Genomic DNA, 17,926 nt, shown 5'->3' on the forward strand with positions numbered 1-17,926 from the left:
AAAACACTGGAAGATCCCTTGTAAATGTTTCATATGTTAGTGTTAAGTGGCTTAATTGAAAACAACACTAACATTCCTCTGACAATGGTCAGGTACAAGGACTGGATTGAAAATGCTAAAGAAGCAGCCACTTTCAAAAGAAAAACTTTGAAAGACCCACAGTAAGTCTGGTTGCCTTAGAGACAAAATATAAAGTAACCAATGGTACTCTATAGGCTACTTACTTTTTGATAAGTTAACCACTTCGCTTAGTTTTCTGCTTAACTGAGTAACTGTTATCAAATGTTTAAACTCAGTATCTTGTGTGACTGTGTTCAGTGTGTTTACATCTTTAAGTCTTCAGAGAAATGTTGAATATGAGCCTAAATCATTTATCCAGAGGTCAGTCTCATGGACATAATAAAAAAATAATGATCATAAAAAGGAGACCAGCACTGTGTGGGGCTTTCACTCCGATAAACCTGGTATGACTGTGCTTTGCTTTAGTCCTTGTCAGTGAGCAGATTGGGATTGCACAGCAAAATTATGAAAGAAAACGATGAAATCAGTTCTTTAGTAGTTTAATAACCTAATGTCGATGACTAAGGTTGTATTGTGCGCCACTGTTGGTTAACTAAGAGGAGCACCATGGGCCACATTTTGAAGCTAAAACTACAGATTTATCAGAGTGCCTCTGGCCCTTTAAGAGCCAGTCTTGTTCATCAGCGGTGGTGTTGGTAGTGACAGAGAGCAGAGCAGTCTGGAGCTACACACTGCAGAGCACATCTCCAGCTGCTGTTAGCCTACCTGACGGCACAGCAGCCTCCTGGCTCACATCACAGCTCGTCCTGGAGGGGAATGGGGGCCACCTAGCCCGCTTACTAGCCGACTAGATTTCCTAGAAGCTGGGGGGAAAGCCTCGAAGGCTGGCGGTCCAGCAAGATGGTATCCTGGATTATCTCGAGGATAGTTGTGTGAGTATGGGCAGGGCTGCATCAATTTTTTAAATTTTTTTTAAATTTTTATTCTTAAACACCATAACGGCTCCTTTCATCACCTGTGTGATGCTGAACGCCGACTAGCTAGGCTGTCCGTTTCTTGTCCTTTTTATACATACACTTCACATGTAGGGGAAATATAAATACATTGGGAATCATGGCATTCAGACAGGGGCGTTTAAAGCTCCTATGTTTAATAACCGCTGCCGTTTCTTTAATCAGCACAATGATGCAGCACAATCTGCATCCAGCTCTTGCTAGCCGCTCGTAGCTAACGCGGGCTGGCTAGTCAGTAACTGACTCGCATACTGTAACCACCTGACAGATAATGTGTTGGCAGGGAAAGCGCAGCCTGTTTAACATGCCAGCCTCGCTGCACACAAGTAAACAGACTCCGAGCTGCCAGCCACTGCTTTTTACTTTTAAATAGCCCACTGTGAATGTAGCTAGGCGCCGTACCAACACGAGTTGGTAAAATGTGGTGCAAGGCTAAAGAAGCCCAACAGCCCAGCCAGGGATGTGTGTCCAGCCATTCATATGCCACCAGCAGTGGGGCTTAATTGGATGGACAAGCGGTATCAGCACATCAGTTCTAGGCCTCCACCTGGACACGCCACATCCCCACTGTGTGGATGACTCAACCAAAGCCAGCTGTCATTATCTTGATCCATTATGCAGACACTTCACAGTGCTGCACCGGTGCTGTCCCATCTCTAGTGAAATGTCCAGATACTGAGTGCTCATCAACTGCTAACCTTAAAGTCGAACATTATGATGCCTTTGGAAGGCCCAGGTGTAGAAATGATGCTTCATTCCTATAAATGTTCTGCTTTTCCTTGATTACATAAGCAAACTGTTACTGTTATTGGCTTCCAGCTGCCTGCATCTTCCACTTCACTACACCTCAGGTAGTCATGTGTCTACTGAAGGCAAACAATGTGACTTGAATATGCATCATAATGCCCACTGCTTATCCAGCACACAAGATTAGTCATTGTCTTTGTGCTTTAAATGTGCAGCTGGCCCAGTTTTTAAAGGGTAGCCAGCCTGTTTCTTTTCTCCTGTTTTTACAGCTAATTTATTAATCTAACCTAAAGAAGTGAACACTAAAATATTTCCTAGACTGAACAAGAGGACGGAGTGACTGTAAGGTCAGTAGTGGGCTTTCAATGAGGACACAAAGAGGCACAGGGCGTCTGCTCTGGGAGCCCGCTGGCTTGGAGGCCTGCTACGAGTCATGTCAGCTCACTGTACGGAGCTGCACACATCACTGAGCAGCGTAGTCGAACACTGGGACAGAAGACCTACTTAAGGAAGGGGGAAAAAAAAAATAGATGCTGGCTACCTCTGTAATTGGCATTCAACCTTTATTTACATTAAGGGTTTAAGTCCAGCTTTTGGTTTGCACTGTAGGCACACTTGCACGGCCCTTCTGATTTGAGCTGTCCCTGCTGTCGCCTCACTCAGCGTTCAGTATCCTGTCACATCAGCACAAATCAGCACAGTGGCAGAGGATGCGATCAAATGCGCATCAAAAACAAGGCTGTGTTTGCACAATGTCCCAGTGTGCACGTGTTCTAACACATGGTGACCCACCCCTGGTAGAAACTGTGTGTTTTTCCATTTTAGCTCACTGCAGTCTTCCTGACTCCATTACATTGCTTCTACTCATTATCAGGCCACTTTGTTTTGACAAGTCACTGCCCAGCACTTCTTTCGTGGCATGCGGATTAAAACCACATAGACACTTGCTTTGCTCAAGTACATGTCGCCCTTTTGTGTTTCACAGAAGCTCAGAGCAGATGTGGCTGCTGTGCAGGAGTGCGTTTGTGAGGTGTCAGAGTCGACACCCAGAGGCCATGTTCTCTAGCTGAAGCCCCTTCCTCTGACCTAGTCTTGTCTGCTTTTTTTGCAGCCTTGCCTTTGGGACGCTCTACCCGGCGTACTCTTCATATAAGGCCGTCAAAACGAAGAATGTGAAGGAATATGTGAGTATAAGCCCTGGTTACTAAACTTCAGCAAACCATTTTTGACCTCTGTCTGCTCTGTTTGACTTTTAGGGTGTTTTGCCCTGAACGCCTGCCAGCTATTTCTCCTCTAATGTGTTGAGAATCAACATGAAGCTCACTGATCAGATTTAGGCCAGAGAAATGCTCCGTTTCATCAGAGCAAGCTTATTAATTACTTGGAGTAATTTCTGTTGTAATGTTTTCTGCAATGCCCGTTCCGTTTCTTTGGGCGTTATCATTTGAAGACTAAAAAAAATAGGAATCATGCTTAATGATCGGGGTGTTCCAGACAAGGCCGGAGGCATGGGATTGCAGTTTAACTAGGACACACCAGCCTTCATAAAAGAAGGGCGTTTATGCACCATAAAAACACTAAAAGACGGAACAAATCCTGCACTTTGGATTCTTCCTGATTCTTTTTCCGTTCTGCGTAGATCTTTATGAAGTTCTGAGTTATAAATCTGAAGCATTTATTGTGACAAGACCTTAAAATGTGGGACTTACATCAGGGCATTTTAATGCTACCCTTGCAAACATTATATGAATTTACATGCAGCTCCTGATAATTGCAGGGTCATGTTGTGCACAGTATTGTGAGAGCCTATTGGGATGAATCGGACTGAGCACTAGACAAGTAGCTGCTTGTTAAAGACAATAAAAGGTTGTCTTTAAAGGTTAAAGCAAATCCTATAATTCGTGTTAGGATGATTAGATGATGTCCCAAAGAGCTTCTTTGGCTATCTGCAATGTTTGGCTTCCTCATTTTTCAAGTGCTTTCAAGTTGAGATCAGGTGACTGTGGATGAAAGTCCATGACAGTCGACACTCTTCAGTCTTCTTTTTGGTCTAGTCGTAGTTCTTGGAAAGAGATGTGGTTGGGTGATTTATTCAGCTGCCGTAGGAGTCTTTCTAAAAAAAAAAAAAAAGAGCACCAACTGAAGGGTATAGCATGTTAAGCACAGAGTGCACTTGGGTAAAGTTGATGCGGTGGAGGCAGACCACCTCAGTGTTTGCATAGTCCCACAAACATGTTTCAGTGTCGGTTTGATCTACAACTACAAATTTTATGTTTTGTAATCTATGAGCTGGGGCAACAGTGACAGAAAAGAAGGGGGGGGGGGGGGGGTACAAATGCACAGGAGTTGGCTGGAGAAACAAAGATGACTTGGGGACAAGAAGAAGACTAGATGACAGCCTAACAAAGATACAGAGATGAAATCCAGATTAGGAAAATACTCAAATCTCCATGCTGTCTCTCTCATGGATGCTGATGGGTCTCTTCGAGGGTTGGATAGAAATACATCAGCAGGCTTTGCTCTGACCTCACCTCTCTCCGATGGAAACAGGAACACAATCTTCGGCAATTTCATACCCCTATCAGATGGATGCATTATGATCATGTTCATCACTTACTGGAAAATTCAAATCAAAACAAAACAGGTGCTGCAGCTTCAGAGTGGAAAATCTGCATCAATGCAGAGTTAGTGCTGGAGAGCTTTACAGCCCACTTTCACATAAGCTAGTAAATTTGGAACAGCACTCTATGCAAACACACAAGAGGAGTGAACGGTGTGTGTGAGTAGAGGTGTTATTGTGGTTGTTGGAATTTGTCCTAAATTCACACTAGGGAGAGGGAAAATAAGGCGCAGGGGAACTCAGTCGAGACAGAGAATGGGTTTGCAAAAGAAATGCAGAAAGCCCTGAAAACATTCAGAATGAAGTGGGGGTGGGGGTGGTGGGGAGACTAAGATTACAACAATAAACCAGGAAGAAATGCTAAGAGCATGAAACTGTTTTTACTTTTCAAAATTACTCAAAATTTCAAATCCTCAAACATTCGAATTTTTTTTCATGTTTTTTCTTCATCCTTTTAGACCCCAGAGTGTATTTTCTTTTAATAATTAAACATAATTCATTATTTATTTCACAATCGCAAATGATTCAGGCCTCTAAAAACTGTCATATTTTTAAATGGATGTCTGTGCTGGAACCAGCACCGAATAACAGACTGTATTGCATTGCTCAAAACAATTCAGGGACACAAGTTTAACTCATAAACATGATGTGCCTTCCTGGAGGAGCTTTGAACATGAATGTACCTTTTCATGCTGTAATTGGTGACAATGAGTGTAGCAAAAGGCAAAGCTGGACACTGATCAGTCAGGAGAGGATTATATAGACTGTTGTCTGTATCCAGGTGGTCTCGTTGTTGCCTCTCCTGTGGGCCTGTTGAAAGCACCTGCACCCGACTCACAATGGTTTAAGCTTCCTAAATGGACAGATTGATATCCCTGAAGTTTAACTGACTTTTTAAAAAGAAATATATATATGATGAGATTCCACATGAATGATTTGCTTTGGTTTAAAGTGAAATAAAGGTTCCCTGTAAAGGGCTCAGTCAGTCTGGATGTTTGGACTAAAATCCAAAGGATGAAGATTGTATGAAACTGCCCAACCCTTTAATACGGTAATGTTTCATCATTCAGAAAGCGCCAGGGTTTTCGATCACCGTGGATATTTTTAAACGCAGCTGACTGGGGCTCTTTCTGATTACCTCATCACTGCATGAGAGAGAGAGGTGGGGAGATGGCAGCACTCTGGCCCTCAGCCTAGATTTGCACTGGTGAACAGTCTCCTCCTGACTGGTTACTATGGCAACCCACCCTCTCAGTCGCTGCTCAGGCAGACGGCCACAGAAGGAGCGAATATGGGGCGGGGAAGTGTGAGAGGGGGAGAGTAGGGAGACGCCATTTTTAGAGCTGCTCTCATCCCCCGTCTTCTCTTGTTTGGCTCATTTCTAACGAGCCGAATGATTCGCCGTTTGGTGCATTCTCGCGGCTGCGTGCCTGCGGCCTGTTAATGCCTTTAAACACACCATTACCACTCAGCTGTTCTTACGTTGAATGTATCAGTGTATTTGATAACTGATGATTTATCTGATATTAGCTACAAAGTTAATTTGCCTGCAAATCGGCGGTCCCCCACCTTTTTTGCCTCACGGACCGGTTTATGCCCGACAATATTTTCACGGACCGGCCTTTAAGGTGTCGCGGATGAATACAACAAAATAGAACTAGTACCGGTACTGGAAAAAAAGAAGATTTATTCATAACACACGTGAAAAGACCCAGGAAAACTGAGTTAACGATAAAAACGATAACAAAACAATGCTGAAAACTGATAAAAACCCTGAAAACCATACATTTCACACCTGAGCCTCAACTCTCGCGGCCCGGTACCAAATGACTCACGGACCGGTACCGGTCCGAGGCCCGTGGGTTGGGGACCGCTGCTGTAAATGACCAGTTTAGAAGGTGACTCGCATCTCTCTTTGTCTCAGATGTGCCCATGCATAGTGATGTGATGCAAATGGACTGAAGCATGTGTCCGATTTCTGTGTAGGGATGTCTGTGTGCGTAGCCTCTGTTTAGTGCCACGTGTCTCAGCACATGCGAACTGGATGCTGTGTGTTTTCATGTGCTATTTTTAATCATGTTCTCTCCCTTCACCTTTGTTTGTGTGTGTGTGTGTGTGTGTGTGTGTTTGCGCCCAGGTGAAGTGGATGATGTACTGGATAGTGTTTGCATTGTTCAGCACAGCAGAAACGGTCACAGACCTGCTCCTATCATGGTGAGTCGGGAGCTGCTTGTGATTGTAGCCCTCTTTCCCCACTCACTTATAATAAAAGAACCACTTGTAAAATAAAAAAATCAATAGATGCTTTAATGTTCTGCTGCTGATTGTTAATACAATAATCTCTTCAAGGATCTTTCTTTTCTTTTTCTACTTAGCATCATAATCTATAGACCACTCATGCATACCTTTTTTCTCAGTGTGTTGTTTCCTTTCCATCTCTGCTGATTGATTAACTCTGTGTTTAATTATCCAGGTTTCCATTTTACTTTGAGCTAAAGATTGCGTTTGTGATCTGGCTGCTGTCTCCGTACACCAAGGGGTCCAGTGTCCTCTACCGCAAGTTTGTCCACCCCACCCTGTCAAATAAAGAGAAGGTAAAAAGAAAAAGCCCATCAAAAGCTGATGTGAAGTCCACACTGAAATGATATGACTCTTTGTCCTGATGACTCACAGTGTCGTCTCTAACTCCTCCCTGTTGACTGTCCTTTGTGCTGCAGGAGATAGATGAGTACATCGCACAGGCCAAAGACAGGAGTTATGAGACCATGATGAGGTTTGGAAAACGGGGTCTCAACCTGGCTGCTAACGCTGCCGTCACTGCAGCCACCAAGGTGCACTGTGTTTAAATGTTAACGTTTGCTCTGTCTTCAAGTATCTTCAAAGTAGATCATGGCTAACACCTGTTCAGTTAACATTTATTTATTTACTTGTTAATGTTATTACAAAGTCCCCACATAGATGCCTCTGCTTTTCTGTTTGCATGTGAAATACAAACCTCGGCCAAATGGTAAATAATGCTGTTATTAACTCACTTGTACAGCAAGAAAAGAGGACTGAGATGACTGTCAGTAGTTGAGCTTCCTCTAACGATTAGTCTCATAATTAAGTAGGCTCCGAATTTATTTTCTAAATGAGTTTTTTGTTCTATTCACGGAAGAACATTAACAAACCTCCACCAAGCCAGCTCACTCTGTGGGCAGTATTTACTTTAATGGGACCTCTTACTGTACATAATAAAGTGACAGGCTATTCAGAGTCCCTATATATCATCTTTATATCCCCAGATGTGTATGCTTTCACATAATAGTTTTAAATGGCTCTACATAACATTATTATCACTTTGACCTTCAGATCAATCTATAGACCTAGAAGGAGAGGTCAGAGGTTGTGACATGATATTTGGAATCTTTTAATTTGTTGACTATACACAACACATTTGTAAGAATCACAGTTTCTAAGGTTTAAGGCTTTTTTGTTGGTTTTCAACCAATAAATAACTAGGATGACCTTGAAGACTTTCATGGTGGATGTGCATTTTATGACCAGATGACTGGACTACATAACTTTTTCCGACTTTCGTCAGATTAGCTGCGCAACTGTAAGAGTGAAGCGTGCTATCAGATACTGAGCAGTTGTTCTTGTAAGCTGCGAAACAGGAAGTTGGTGCTACTAAATCATTCTGTACTAAAGGCTTATAGCTGCTGCAGACACTTGTTCTATATTTATAGTAAAGTTTGTTTGTTCCTTAATACAAAATTCCATATTAGTTAAACATGCACTCTTTAACATTTGTCATTTGTCCCAAACACAGGATCACAGATCGCATTTATCAATGTCCTCGAGTATTCACACACATTTGTTTGTAAAGGCAAATATTATCAGTGCAGCTGCTATTTATTCATGAGCACAGAGCTCCACTTGGAATTTATTTTCATATTGATTACCCTGTTGATTATTCTGTTTAGTAAGTTAAATAATTGTAGCCAAAAATGCTCCTCTCACTTTCCCAGAATCCAAAGTGGGGTCTTCCAAATATTAATCAGCTTCACCACATAATCATTGGCAGATTTAAAAAAAAAAAAAGAACTTTTGAAAACTGTTTTCCTGTGAGCTCTGAGTAATGGTAGTTTTGCATATCTAATATGCCTGTTTTTGTTCCTGCTGTGACGCCCAGGGACAGGGCGTGTTGTCAGACAAGCTGCGGAGTTTCAGCATGCAGGACCTCACTCTCATCAACGCTGACGACGAGCTGGCTCTACACACTCCCGATGCCCGCATGAGACGGGACCCCATGGATGACATGAGCTCGGGCGCGAGCACGCTGCCCCGGGCCAAGAGCTCCGCTGCACGGCAGAGTAAGGCCGCACAACACGCATCTCCCACACGACATCATCAGCAGCTTCATGTAGAGAAACACAGTCGTACACAAGTGCATGAATACACACAAGCTGTGTTTGCAGTTTGCTGACTGACCCAGAGCGTGACGATGAAGACTTCCTTTATTTAACTTCAGAGCAGGACTGGGACTACTTAGGCCAAGTGGAGTCATGTGATTTAAAGCACTGCAGGGTGGGAAGGGGAAAGAAGGGTGACTGAGGGAGGCAGTGCAAAGAGATCGAGCTGGGGTGAAAACATGTGATTCCAGTGGGAGGGGAGGCTTGGAAGGAGCTCTCTTTGTGTCTCGCTGCACTGCTGGCTGGCTAACTGTGTGGGTACATGCTGTGAGCTGAATACAGAGAGACACTGAAACAATGAAGTCACGGGGCCGAGTGGTGCATTTTAATATGTACAATGCAAGGTTTTTTGTTGTTTTTTTCTTTTTGTTCATTTACACATGACTTCTAAAACCAAACTGAAAACAGCTGAAACAAAACACTGAAGTCAGAGTTCAACTGAAATCTGCAGTGGCGTTAGTAAATGAGTAGACCGTAACTTTTATGAACTAGCAAGTTCAAAATTATTTATTTTGGATTACATTTCTTTTCTTTTTTTTATTCTAAATGATCTGCAGATCATCACTAAAGTAACGAGTTGCAGCTTTGCACAGCTCCTAAAGTTGCTGTTTGGGATTTTTCTAATTTTACTCAAAACACTTTTTCTATTCTTAATGTCACACAAACAGTTTAGTTTCCTTCCTAATTTAACATTTGCAAAGAAAACTTTATAATCTAATGGACCAGTTCTTCTGATTTTATGTCTCCCAAAAGCAAAGGATAAAAATGATTTCACAAGCTAATTTGAGTCTCTGGAAAATGGGTAAATGAAAACAAAAAAACAAACACTTAAAAAGATGGAAGTGGCTCCTTTTTTTCTCTTTATTTTAAAACTGGTGGCTGTATATTATTTAAAAAATAGATAAATTGAAGTGTCCACTAGGTGGCGTCAAAGGTTCTGTCTGTGATGATGCACTGGTTCAAGGCTACACCAAATAAATCTGTAAATTAAGCAGTTCTGTGGCAGCAGTAAAATGCAGAAGATGTTTGGTGTCTCTCAGATCATGTGGTGATGTCACTCTGAACACTCAGCTACTCTCACTGACTGTCCATCAATCTCTATCCTGTCCTGCAGCTCGCTCTGTGGCAGCCGCGTCCCTTATTGATGACACGTCGTCCCAACACAGCTCGGACCTTTCAGACACAAGGACCGAACACTCTGATGAGGATGTGGGAGATAAAGGGCACAAACGCAGTACCAGCGTCAAGGCAACCAAGAAGCCTGCTGCTGCTAAGACAGAGGTAGGGCATACATGCACACACGCTTTGTAGGTTTGTCAATCACAGGGCAATTTTCTTAAATTGTATATTACAATATTCAGTCACTAGCCACTTTAAGTGCACCTTCAAGTGCTCATTACCCAACAACTGCATTTAGCCATGTAGACATGGTCAAGATGACCTCCTGAAGTTCAAACTGAGCATCAGAATGAGGTGAAAAGTTGTTTAAGTGACTTTGAATATGTTGTTTGGTGCCAGATGGGTTGGTCAGAGTATTTCGGAAACTACTGAGGTTTTCCCACACAGTCATCTCTAAGGTTTACAGAGACTGGTCTGAAAAAGGAAAACAAATCCAGGGGCTCTACAGTCACCCGATCTCAGTTCTATAGAGCATCTTTGGGATGTGGGGGAATGAGTGTGGACAAATCTTCCAGCACCTTGTTGAATCTGTACCTTGAAGAATTCTGAAGGCAGATGAGGGCCCAGCCCTGTACTAGCAAGATGTACCTAATAATCTGACCAATAAGTGTAGCATTGTCAGTATTTCCTAATATTTTTTTTTTCTTCCTCAACAATTAACCTACTTTAATTTGGTAATAGTAATATATGTATTTCGTTACTAATAACACAGTTCATTTCCAATAAAACGGTGATAAATGATTTCATGTTACCTCTTGACCTACATTCAGTTCTGACCCACAGATTACATGTATGCTTTCACAAGCAATTAAGTGGCTTGTGAGTGTATATAATCATACCTGTAATTACACAGGCAAGTGATACTACCTGCACCAACTGTATATACATCAGATGTTCCTGTGGTGTTTTGCAGCATCAACAGTTCACTCAGAAATCGCACGCTGCTCTTTAAGGACACTTTGTTTTCACTGTTTACACAGATTAAACATAATTTTAGCAGCAGTTACAATACAACTAATAACTCATACTCTTGCTGGTGAAACCTCTCATTTTACCAGTCTTTGATTGATCAGCTCTAGTAATCTCTCTCTTTATTTTCTTCTTCTGCGGCCAGACTCAAACCAAGACAGTGAAAAAGCCGGTGAAGAAGAAGACGACAACTAATAACGCAGAGACGCCACCATGAGTCCTGCAGCCCACACATGCACTGACCTCCACTCGCTCCACCCACAGCCTGCAGTCCCTTCCTCCTGTTTGGTGTCCACACAAGCGCACATATACACTTTACATACATACATTCATTTTAAATACAGTTCTTTTAAATTTACAGGCCCTTGTTTATGAAGTCTCGTTCTCTTTAAGGAGAATTTAGCTGAGATTTAACTGAGACTGAGACTTTTTTTTTTTTCTTTTTAATTTCACACAGGCCACAGTCGTCAGCTAATCTTGACCTGACCGTGTGGTAGAAATCTTCAAAAGTTTCTCTTTTGATGCACTGAAAACTGGAACTCTGGGCTCTCAGTATTTTGTCATCATTTAAACTAAGGAGAAAAAGGCAAAATCTCCTTTGAGGCCTACATTAATTAATGAGTGGATGAGTGTATCCATCCTTACTGCTGTTAAGCTCATCACACCTGTCACTCAGGACCAGCCTGTCTTCACTCTTTTACAGTAGTTTCATTGTTAGCTTGTCCTCAGTCTGTTTCCTCTGAGTGAGTCTGGCTCTGCCACGTTCAGGTCTCACTCTTTCACGTCACACACAGTGCTGGTGATGAATTATTTGTTCAGTGCTGGTTTTGTGATCCTCGATCTGGACGCTACTCTGAGCTCATATGTAACTATGATCTGTGACATTAGTAACTAATATGATCAGCTGTGCTCAGCTGGATCTGTGAAGGCAATGCTGCCAATGAGTGATGACTTTCATGCTGGTGTTTTTGAGCCAACTTATCTAGTTTCACTACAAAGGTGATGTTTGTATATCATTTCCTTTCAACATTACACAGTGACTCAGTACCTCTGCATTTTCTTTTACTCCTTCTATCCAGCTGTGTGGTGACACTTGACCTGATTATTAGCGTTTCTGCACACTGGAAGCTTGGATCGACTATAGAAATATGTGAATAGTGACACAAATAAAACTACTGCGAGTGATTATTTTAGTCTCAGATATGGAGGGAGAGTGAGAGCAGGCTGTGGGTGTTTCTAAAGTTACTGGACTTCTGGTTGTCAGCCACTGCGTTAGGTATACTGAGTACACAAGCATGAGAGGAGGTCAGTGCTCATTACTGCTGTCAGCAGTGTGACTCTTGAACCAGTAGGGGGAGCCAAAGCCCACCTCCACTGTTAGCTGAAGTTGCTGAACCACATGTAAACACCAACATGTAAATAGTAACCTTGACTGTATATACAGTATGAGCTTGCTTGCCTTATTCATTCTCTGGGCTTAAATCAGTTTTTAATCATTTCTGTGTATTTTTCATTCTTAGTCTTGACAAATCACACGTTCTGACTGAGACCAGAGGAACCTCAGACATTCAGTAAAGACTTCTGGTAGTAGAAGTGATTATTGAATTTTAAATTAACATGTTTGCTTTTCTCCTTGAGACATTTAACTCAATCTCAGTGTAGAGAATCAGCTTGTAAATTTACATTTTATGTTTGTTATTTTAGGGCCAAAAGTTGGAAACAAGACTTTTTTTTTCTTCTCCTTAATTTAATGTTTACACTGAATAAAAACACATCACATACTGAAAAGATGTTTTTTGTTATGAAGAGAACGCTCTGCATTTTTATCTTGTCATTTTGAGATATTTATTGCTGATTATTTTTAGTTTAAAATCAGTATTGTATACAGGGATGTTCATTTGTATCTTGTTTGTGTCAGTTATCAAAGCTCCACATCAAAGACAATAATTTCATGTGCCGGCACAGTGGTACCTAACAAGGTCATGTAATGGTCAATAAAAAAACTAATAAAGAACATTAAATTTGTGTGTTTCTGTGGATTGTCCAGCTAAATGATAACTGTATACACAGCATTATGTGGCATTAGCTCAGTTTTTTCTACAAAGCCTCTCACACCTCACTGAAGAAAGACACTAATTTTAGCCTCCTAAGTCCCGAACTTTTCCATGGCATGTATTTTTAATTTCTCTTTGCTATTTGGGCTGATTGGGACCTGATGAACATAAAAACAAAAGTTACCTGATTTTTTCCCTTTTTTTTCTTTTTCAAACCTGATTTATGTTTCTGAGAAAAATGAGATCCACATATGAGAGCATTTGTTTTAAAATTCCATAGGACAGTGGCAGTATAATGTTCTTGTAAGTGGATATCAGGCACTTGTAGAGCAAAATTTTGTATTTTGGTCTAGACAACCCAAAATGTGATGTCCATATATGTGGACGCCAGGTCTTAGGAGGATAATGTTTTGGGTGAAACTTGGTAGCTCTGGTAGCTCACTGTGGAGGCTCACCCTCTCGCTGTTTAGGTAATTGGTGGGTTTGGATTTCAATTCTAACCATGATTTTGATCTTTGTCACTGTTTTGATTCTGTAAACAGACAGATAATGAACACTTTGAAGAGGAAACAAATATCAGTACTAAATTTTATTCTTATAGTGTCTGTTAACACCAACAGGCTTTATCTTATGGTGCCCTCAATCCAAAGCTCAAAAGAAAACAACATAAGATGCCAGAAAGTGATTGTATTACAGGAAAGTTTTAATAAAGCAAAGGGGGACTGAATACAAGGAGCTAGAAGGATGACAGTAAAACAACTGGATAGCTGTGAAATTACGTAACAGAATTATTCCTCCAAATGCATCCAAATAGCAGTGAGTATTCTCTAAATGCAAAAACCGATTGACTATAAACTTTTTTTTGTATTGGTTATTCAATTAATTCAATTAACAGGGAAAACTGTGAGGAATGTGGTGAAGGCGGAAGAAGCCTCTGCTTCCTAGAATTGACTCCAATTTCTTTCTAAAAACAAAAGGGATCGCATTGTTTAAATCTGCTCTAATGCACTTTTTCATTGATCGCATAAAAGTGTTGTTCTCCTTCAATATTTTATAAATTTCTGCCTGTACTTCTGGTGGCGATTTGAAGGAAACGTGAGTTTCCCGTCCACTGACCAAGAAATCTTTAAGCAGATCAAATGAACTTTCTGCCTTCTTTAAAAAATTGCATGCGGTTTGAATATCATCATTTTTAAGTGTCTTTATATCAATTTTCTCTTTATCCAATGCCTTGGAGAGCTTACTTTTGATAAGCTTTGATTTGTTTTGATTTTCCAATTCACTTTTAGTGTTTTTACATTTTTCAATATAAGAATTAAAACCACTGTTGGGACATGATATTTCGTCAAATGTAAGATAATTAAAATAGTTTGGGCCACATATGCCATAGGAATGTGTGAATGCAACATCAGTGAAGATTTGATACTTCTCGTACCATTCACAAGCTTTGCACAAAAGCTGAAACATACAAGGGGTTTTGTTGTCAGTCCTTTTTAAACACGGGCTATTATATGAATATATAAAAAACTTTTTTACCTCGTTTCCATTTTCTGATAGAAATTCATCCAATTCTTTAATTATAAATTCTTCACTATGGGTTTGGTTTTTTGAATCTTGGGGAATTTTTTCAGAAATCATTAGGGTACCATCTTTCATCAAGATCAAATAAAATCCATACTGGTTTATTTTATTTTTTTCTCCAGTGTTTAAATAGTGGTTAAATAATGGGTTCCTAAATTTATCAAGACAAATTGGAATTTTACTATTTATTGCTCCTTGGGGCCAAATCAAGTTCCGTACTAGCAATATTATTATAGATGTCTTTAATTTGGGAATCCTTTTTACACAAATGGGATTTTCTGCTTCCTGTAATTTTTTCCAGTCATCCATCACGCGTTTAAAGATGTTTGATTTGTCGGAATATTTTAATTTGTCAGGATTTATTAAATTAGATATTTCTTCTATGAAACTGTTGATTTTCTCTTTTATTTCATTATAATTATTCACATTTATTTCATTTAAAAAATTAGGATACTTATTTTGCATAACATGTTTGATTATTTCATGTAATTCCATATTATTCTCCGGACTTCCAGGCTCCTCCTGCTGCTGGCCCTCGTTCCTGAATAACAACATTTTTTTTAAATTAATCATGAAAGAAAAATTATGTAAAACTATAACTGTTTGGCTGCCCATAACACACAAAAAAACATGTAGCTGCAAACTGCTAAAGTACCATTAGTCTGTTTCTTTTTATTTGATAAATCCTTTAAAACATACACAGATTTGAATACTTACTGAATAGTTACTCCATCACCAACAGTTGAAGCAGAACTCGAGCCAGGGTTCGGGGAAGGATCTTTGTTATTTATTGGAGTCCCAGATTTTACCAAACTGAATTGAATAACATGTAAAATACAACCAACCAAATTAAACCATCATTTAATTTAATTGTTGTATTTTGCAATGTGTTTAAAACAACTTGAATTCAGAGCAAGTTGGAAGACAGAATTCAATTTGAGTTAAAGTATGAGTTAAAGTATTACTGTTAAATAATCAAGATAAAACAACATGAATAATAAACACTGATAAATTCAAAGATAGATATTTATCCCACAGTTACCCCACAATTGATTCCTTCTCTTATTACTTGTACTTTTACAAGTTCACGAGCTGTTTTGACTATAACACTTTGTTTCATAGGCTTACCTTTGTTGTTCATGTTCATGAAGATCCTCCTTTGTGGAAAAAAAGGTTGATACACAACAAATTGTTCTGTGTAATCTGCCGTTTTGATCGCAGAATTATTGTTAACCAAGAAGATTTGCAAAATTTGGCTGAGTCAGGAATTACATATGAAGGAGAGACGACACCAGAGATGTACATTTACATGGGTCAAAATAATAAATAATATCTGACAACATGACGTAGAAAAACATGAATTTTGAAAAACAAGAAGATTTATTGCTGCACTTACCAAAGCTATTCCTCCACCAACTCCTTGGATAGAAGGTTTACTATCTGAAGTGAGCTTGTATTTTTTGCTCATTTTAAAATTTTGTTGATAGATCCCTCCCCTGCACGTTGTCATTGTGAAGAACCTCTACTATATGTTTTTAATATAAACAAAATGTAATATATATATATTTCATTTAAATATGCTGGGTGTCACTCAGCCCAGGCTTTATATACTCTATCGTCCCTTCCCTTGGCCAATCATTTTGGAGAATCTGTTACTGCTGCTCTGTTTCATTACGCATGCTGCTGGAATGCTGTTTGTCCAGACTGAAGGGTTGTGACAACCTGGCAAGGACCAGTTTCTTATCACTGTTTGTACATTTTGATATGAAGTATTTAAAGTGATAATTAAGTAATTAACACTGCTCGGAAAGGTAATGTTTCTTGAAATAGTCATTGTCACTGCAAAATGCTTCTTGTCCTGGTGTGTGATGCCCTCTGTGTTGCTGAGGACACCTTTTACTTGTGCTTGTGTTCAGTACATTTGTTAACCAGCTCAGATAGTTTTATATGGAAAGTTCCAGTTTTAACTGGCATCATAGGGTTCCATAATTCAAACAGAAGTCTGACAACATAACCCTGTGAGTCTGAGCTTATGCCCCCCTCCAAAAATCTCTTTTGTTACAAATGAATCTCCACATGCATCCATAAAGTTAAAACTGTAGCAAAAATCAAGTATTAAAAAATTATCAATCTAACAAAATGCCTTAATTCTCTGATGACTTCTCTGCATTTCCTGCACATGGAGCAAAATGCTTTTTGCTTTTTTTTTAGTCAGTTGTACCAACTTAGAGATATGTTACTTACACACTTACCTAGATAAGGGTACAAGCCCAAAAACAAGAAGTTGAAGAGGAGCCTGGCAGGGGATCACCAGTGAAGATATCAGCACCTGATAATGTCACTGAATTGTAGGCATCAAGCAGTCATTCTATGTAAGTATATAGAAAAGTACTAAACATGACTACACAGAAAAAAAATTAGATTCAATTTCTTTTTTTGTTCACATTAAACTTTATTCAAATAGCAATTTAATAAAATCTGCAATTTTAATCACAAAAAGCTTATTTGATTATGATAAAGCATAAAGATGTAGCTGCCATTGGTAATGACCTTATGATGGTGTTTTGCCTCACGTGGTTATAAATATCTTAAGTATTTAGTGAGGTTTTTAACAATAGGTCAGACATCAAAGGCTGAATCCTGGCAATGCTGTTTGTCCTGAATAAACCCGTTTGTGAGGTGTAAGAAGAGCAACAAAAGAACTTGAAATCTGAAATCGTTAGGATTCTTTCCATGTGTTCATCAGTTAAAACCTCTGAGAAAAGATCCTTATGATATGGACAATGTTCAAAATGTAAAAAACAGGATGGCTTATAGAACCAAATATAGATCTTAAAAAGATTCAGAACTACAAAATTGCAGAAACAGTGTGTAAACAGCACCTCCTGCTTGGCAGTTCAATATTAAATAGTCTTTGTCCATAATATCCACTATCCCTCTTCTCCACACTTCCAAACCAATCGCAGACTTTCCTCTTTAACTTTGTCTTCAAACTGCTCAACTTGAGCTCATACCCATTTCTAATCTTATCCATTTTGGTCACTGCAGATGAAAATCTTAACAGCTTCAACTCTGTCTTTTGTCAGTACCACCATCTCCAAACCAGACAAAATAGCATGTCTTTGTAACCTGTGATCTTTTTAATGTCAAGCTTTCAGTGGATTGTAAGAAAATTACAGAATTATTACCTAATAATAGATCATCGAATGACCAAGACTTGAATATCTACTCTATAACTACTATATATTTGTTTGTTATTTTTTATTTTTTGCTGCCTACATTTTAGTT

At 39.7% G+C, this 17,926-nt stretch overlaps 2 protein-coding genes across 4 annotated transcripts; one reads left to right on the forward strand and one right to left on the reverse strand.

Moving 5' to 3' along the window:
• The first annotated feature begins 689 nt into the window (after nucleotides 1–689).
• On the forward strand, nucleotides 690–13,029 carry reep2 (receptor accessory protein 2). Its single transcript, XM_003455199.5, has 8 exons — nucleotides 690–953; nucleotides 2,893–2,965; nucleotides 6,539–6,615; nucleotides 6,875–6,995; nucleotides 7,119–7,232; nucleotides 8,576–8,756; nucleotides 9,970–10,136; nucleotides 11,149–13,029. Exons 1-8 carry the CDS (start codon nucleotides 922–924, stop codon nucleotides 11,218–11,220), a joined length of 837 nt encoding a protein of 278 aa, XP_003455247.1. The 5' UTR covers nucleotides 690–921; the 3' UTR covers nucleotides 11,221–13,029.
• Nucleotides 13,030–13,742: 713 nt separating this feature from the next.
• LOC100690225 (uncharacterized) lies at nucleotides 13,743–16,217 on the reverse strand. 3 transcript variants are annotated; one of them, XM_005467810.2, is made up of 4 exons: nucleotides 16,035–16,217; nucleotides 15,767–15,795; nucleotides 15,356–15,451; nucleotides 13,743–15,179 (listed from the first exon to the last, which is right to left on the reverse strand). In XM_005467810.2, exons 1-4 carry the CDS (start codon nucleotides 16,146–16,148, stop codon nucleotides 13,946–13,948), a joined length of 1,473 nt encoding a protein of 490 aa, XP_005467867.1. In that variant the 5' UTR covers nucleotides 16,149–16,217; the 3' UTR covers nucleotides 13,743–13,945. The 3 variants fall into 3 exon arrangements, with proteins under 3 accessions (XP_005467867.1, XP_025752862.1, XP_019222698.1); XM_025897077.1 differs by having other exon boundaries at nucleotides 13,743–15,451; nucleotides 15,767–15,841; nucleotides 16,035–16,199; XM_019367153.2 differs by having other exon boundaries at nucleotides 13,743–15,451; nucleotides 15,767–15,894; nucleotides 16,035–16,199.
• Nucleotides 16,218–17,926: the final 1,709 nt, after the last annotated feature.

This window comes from Oreochromis niloticus, linkage group LG2 (assembly GCF_001858045.2).
Source record: "Oreochromis niloticus isolate F11D_XX linkage group LG2, O_niloticus_UMD_NMBU, whole genome shotgun sequence".
NCBI classification, from domain to species: domain Eukaryota; kingdom Metazoa; phylum Chordata; class Actinopteri; order Cichliformes; family Cichlidae; genus Oreochromis; species Oreochromis niloticus.

Bases quoted from the DNA above. Each gene is read 5' to 3' on its own strand.
- reep2 (XM_003455199.5), top strand. From the start codon at position 922: ATGGTATCCTGGATTATCTCGAGGATAGTTGT. The intron at 2,966-6,538 runs GTGAGTATAAGC...GTTTGCGCCCAG, and splicing joins CGAAGAATGTGAAGGAATAT to GTGAAGTGGATGATGTACTG. The intron at 10,137-11,148 runs GTAGGGCATACA...TTCTGCGGCCAG, and splicing joins CTGCTGCTGCTAAGACAGAG to ACTCAAACCAAGACAGTGAA.
- LOC100690225 (XM_005467810.2), bottom strand. From the start codon at position 16,148: ATGACAACGTGCAGGGGAGGGATCTATCAACAAAATTTTAAAATGAGC. The intron at 15,796-16,034 runs GTAAGTGCAGCA...TTTTCCACAAAG, and splicing joins TTGGTGGAGGAATAGCTTTG to GAGGATCTTCATGAACATGA. The intron at 15,180-15,355 runs GTAAGTATTCAA...GTTGTTATTCAG, and splicing joins GGTGATGGAGTAACTATTCA to GAACGAGGGCCAGCAGCAGG.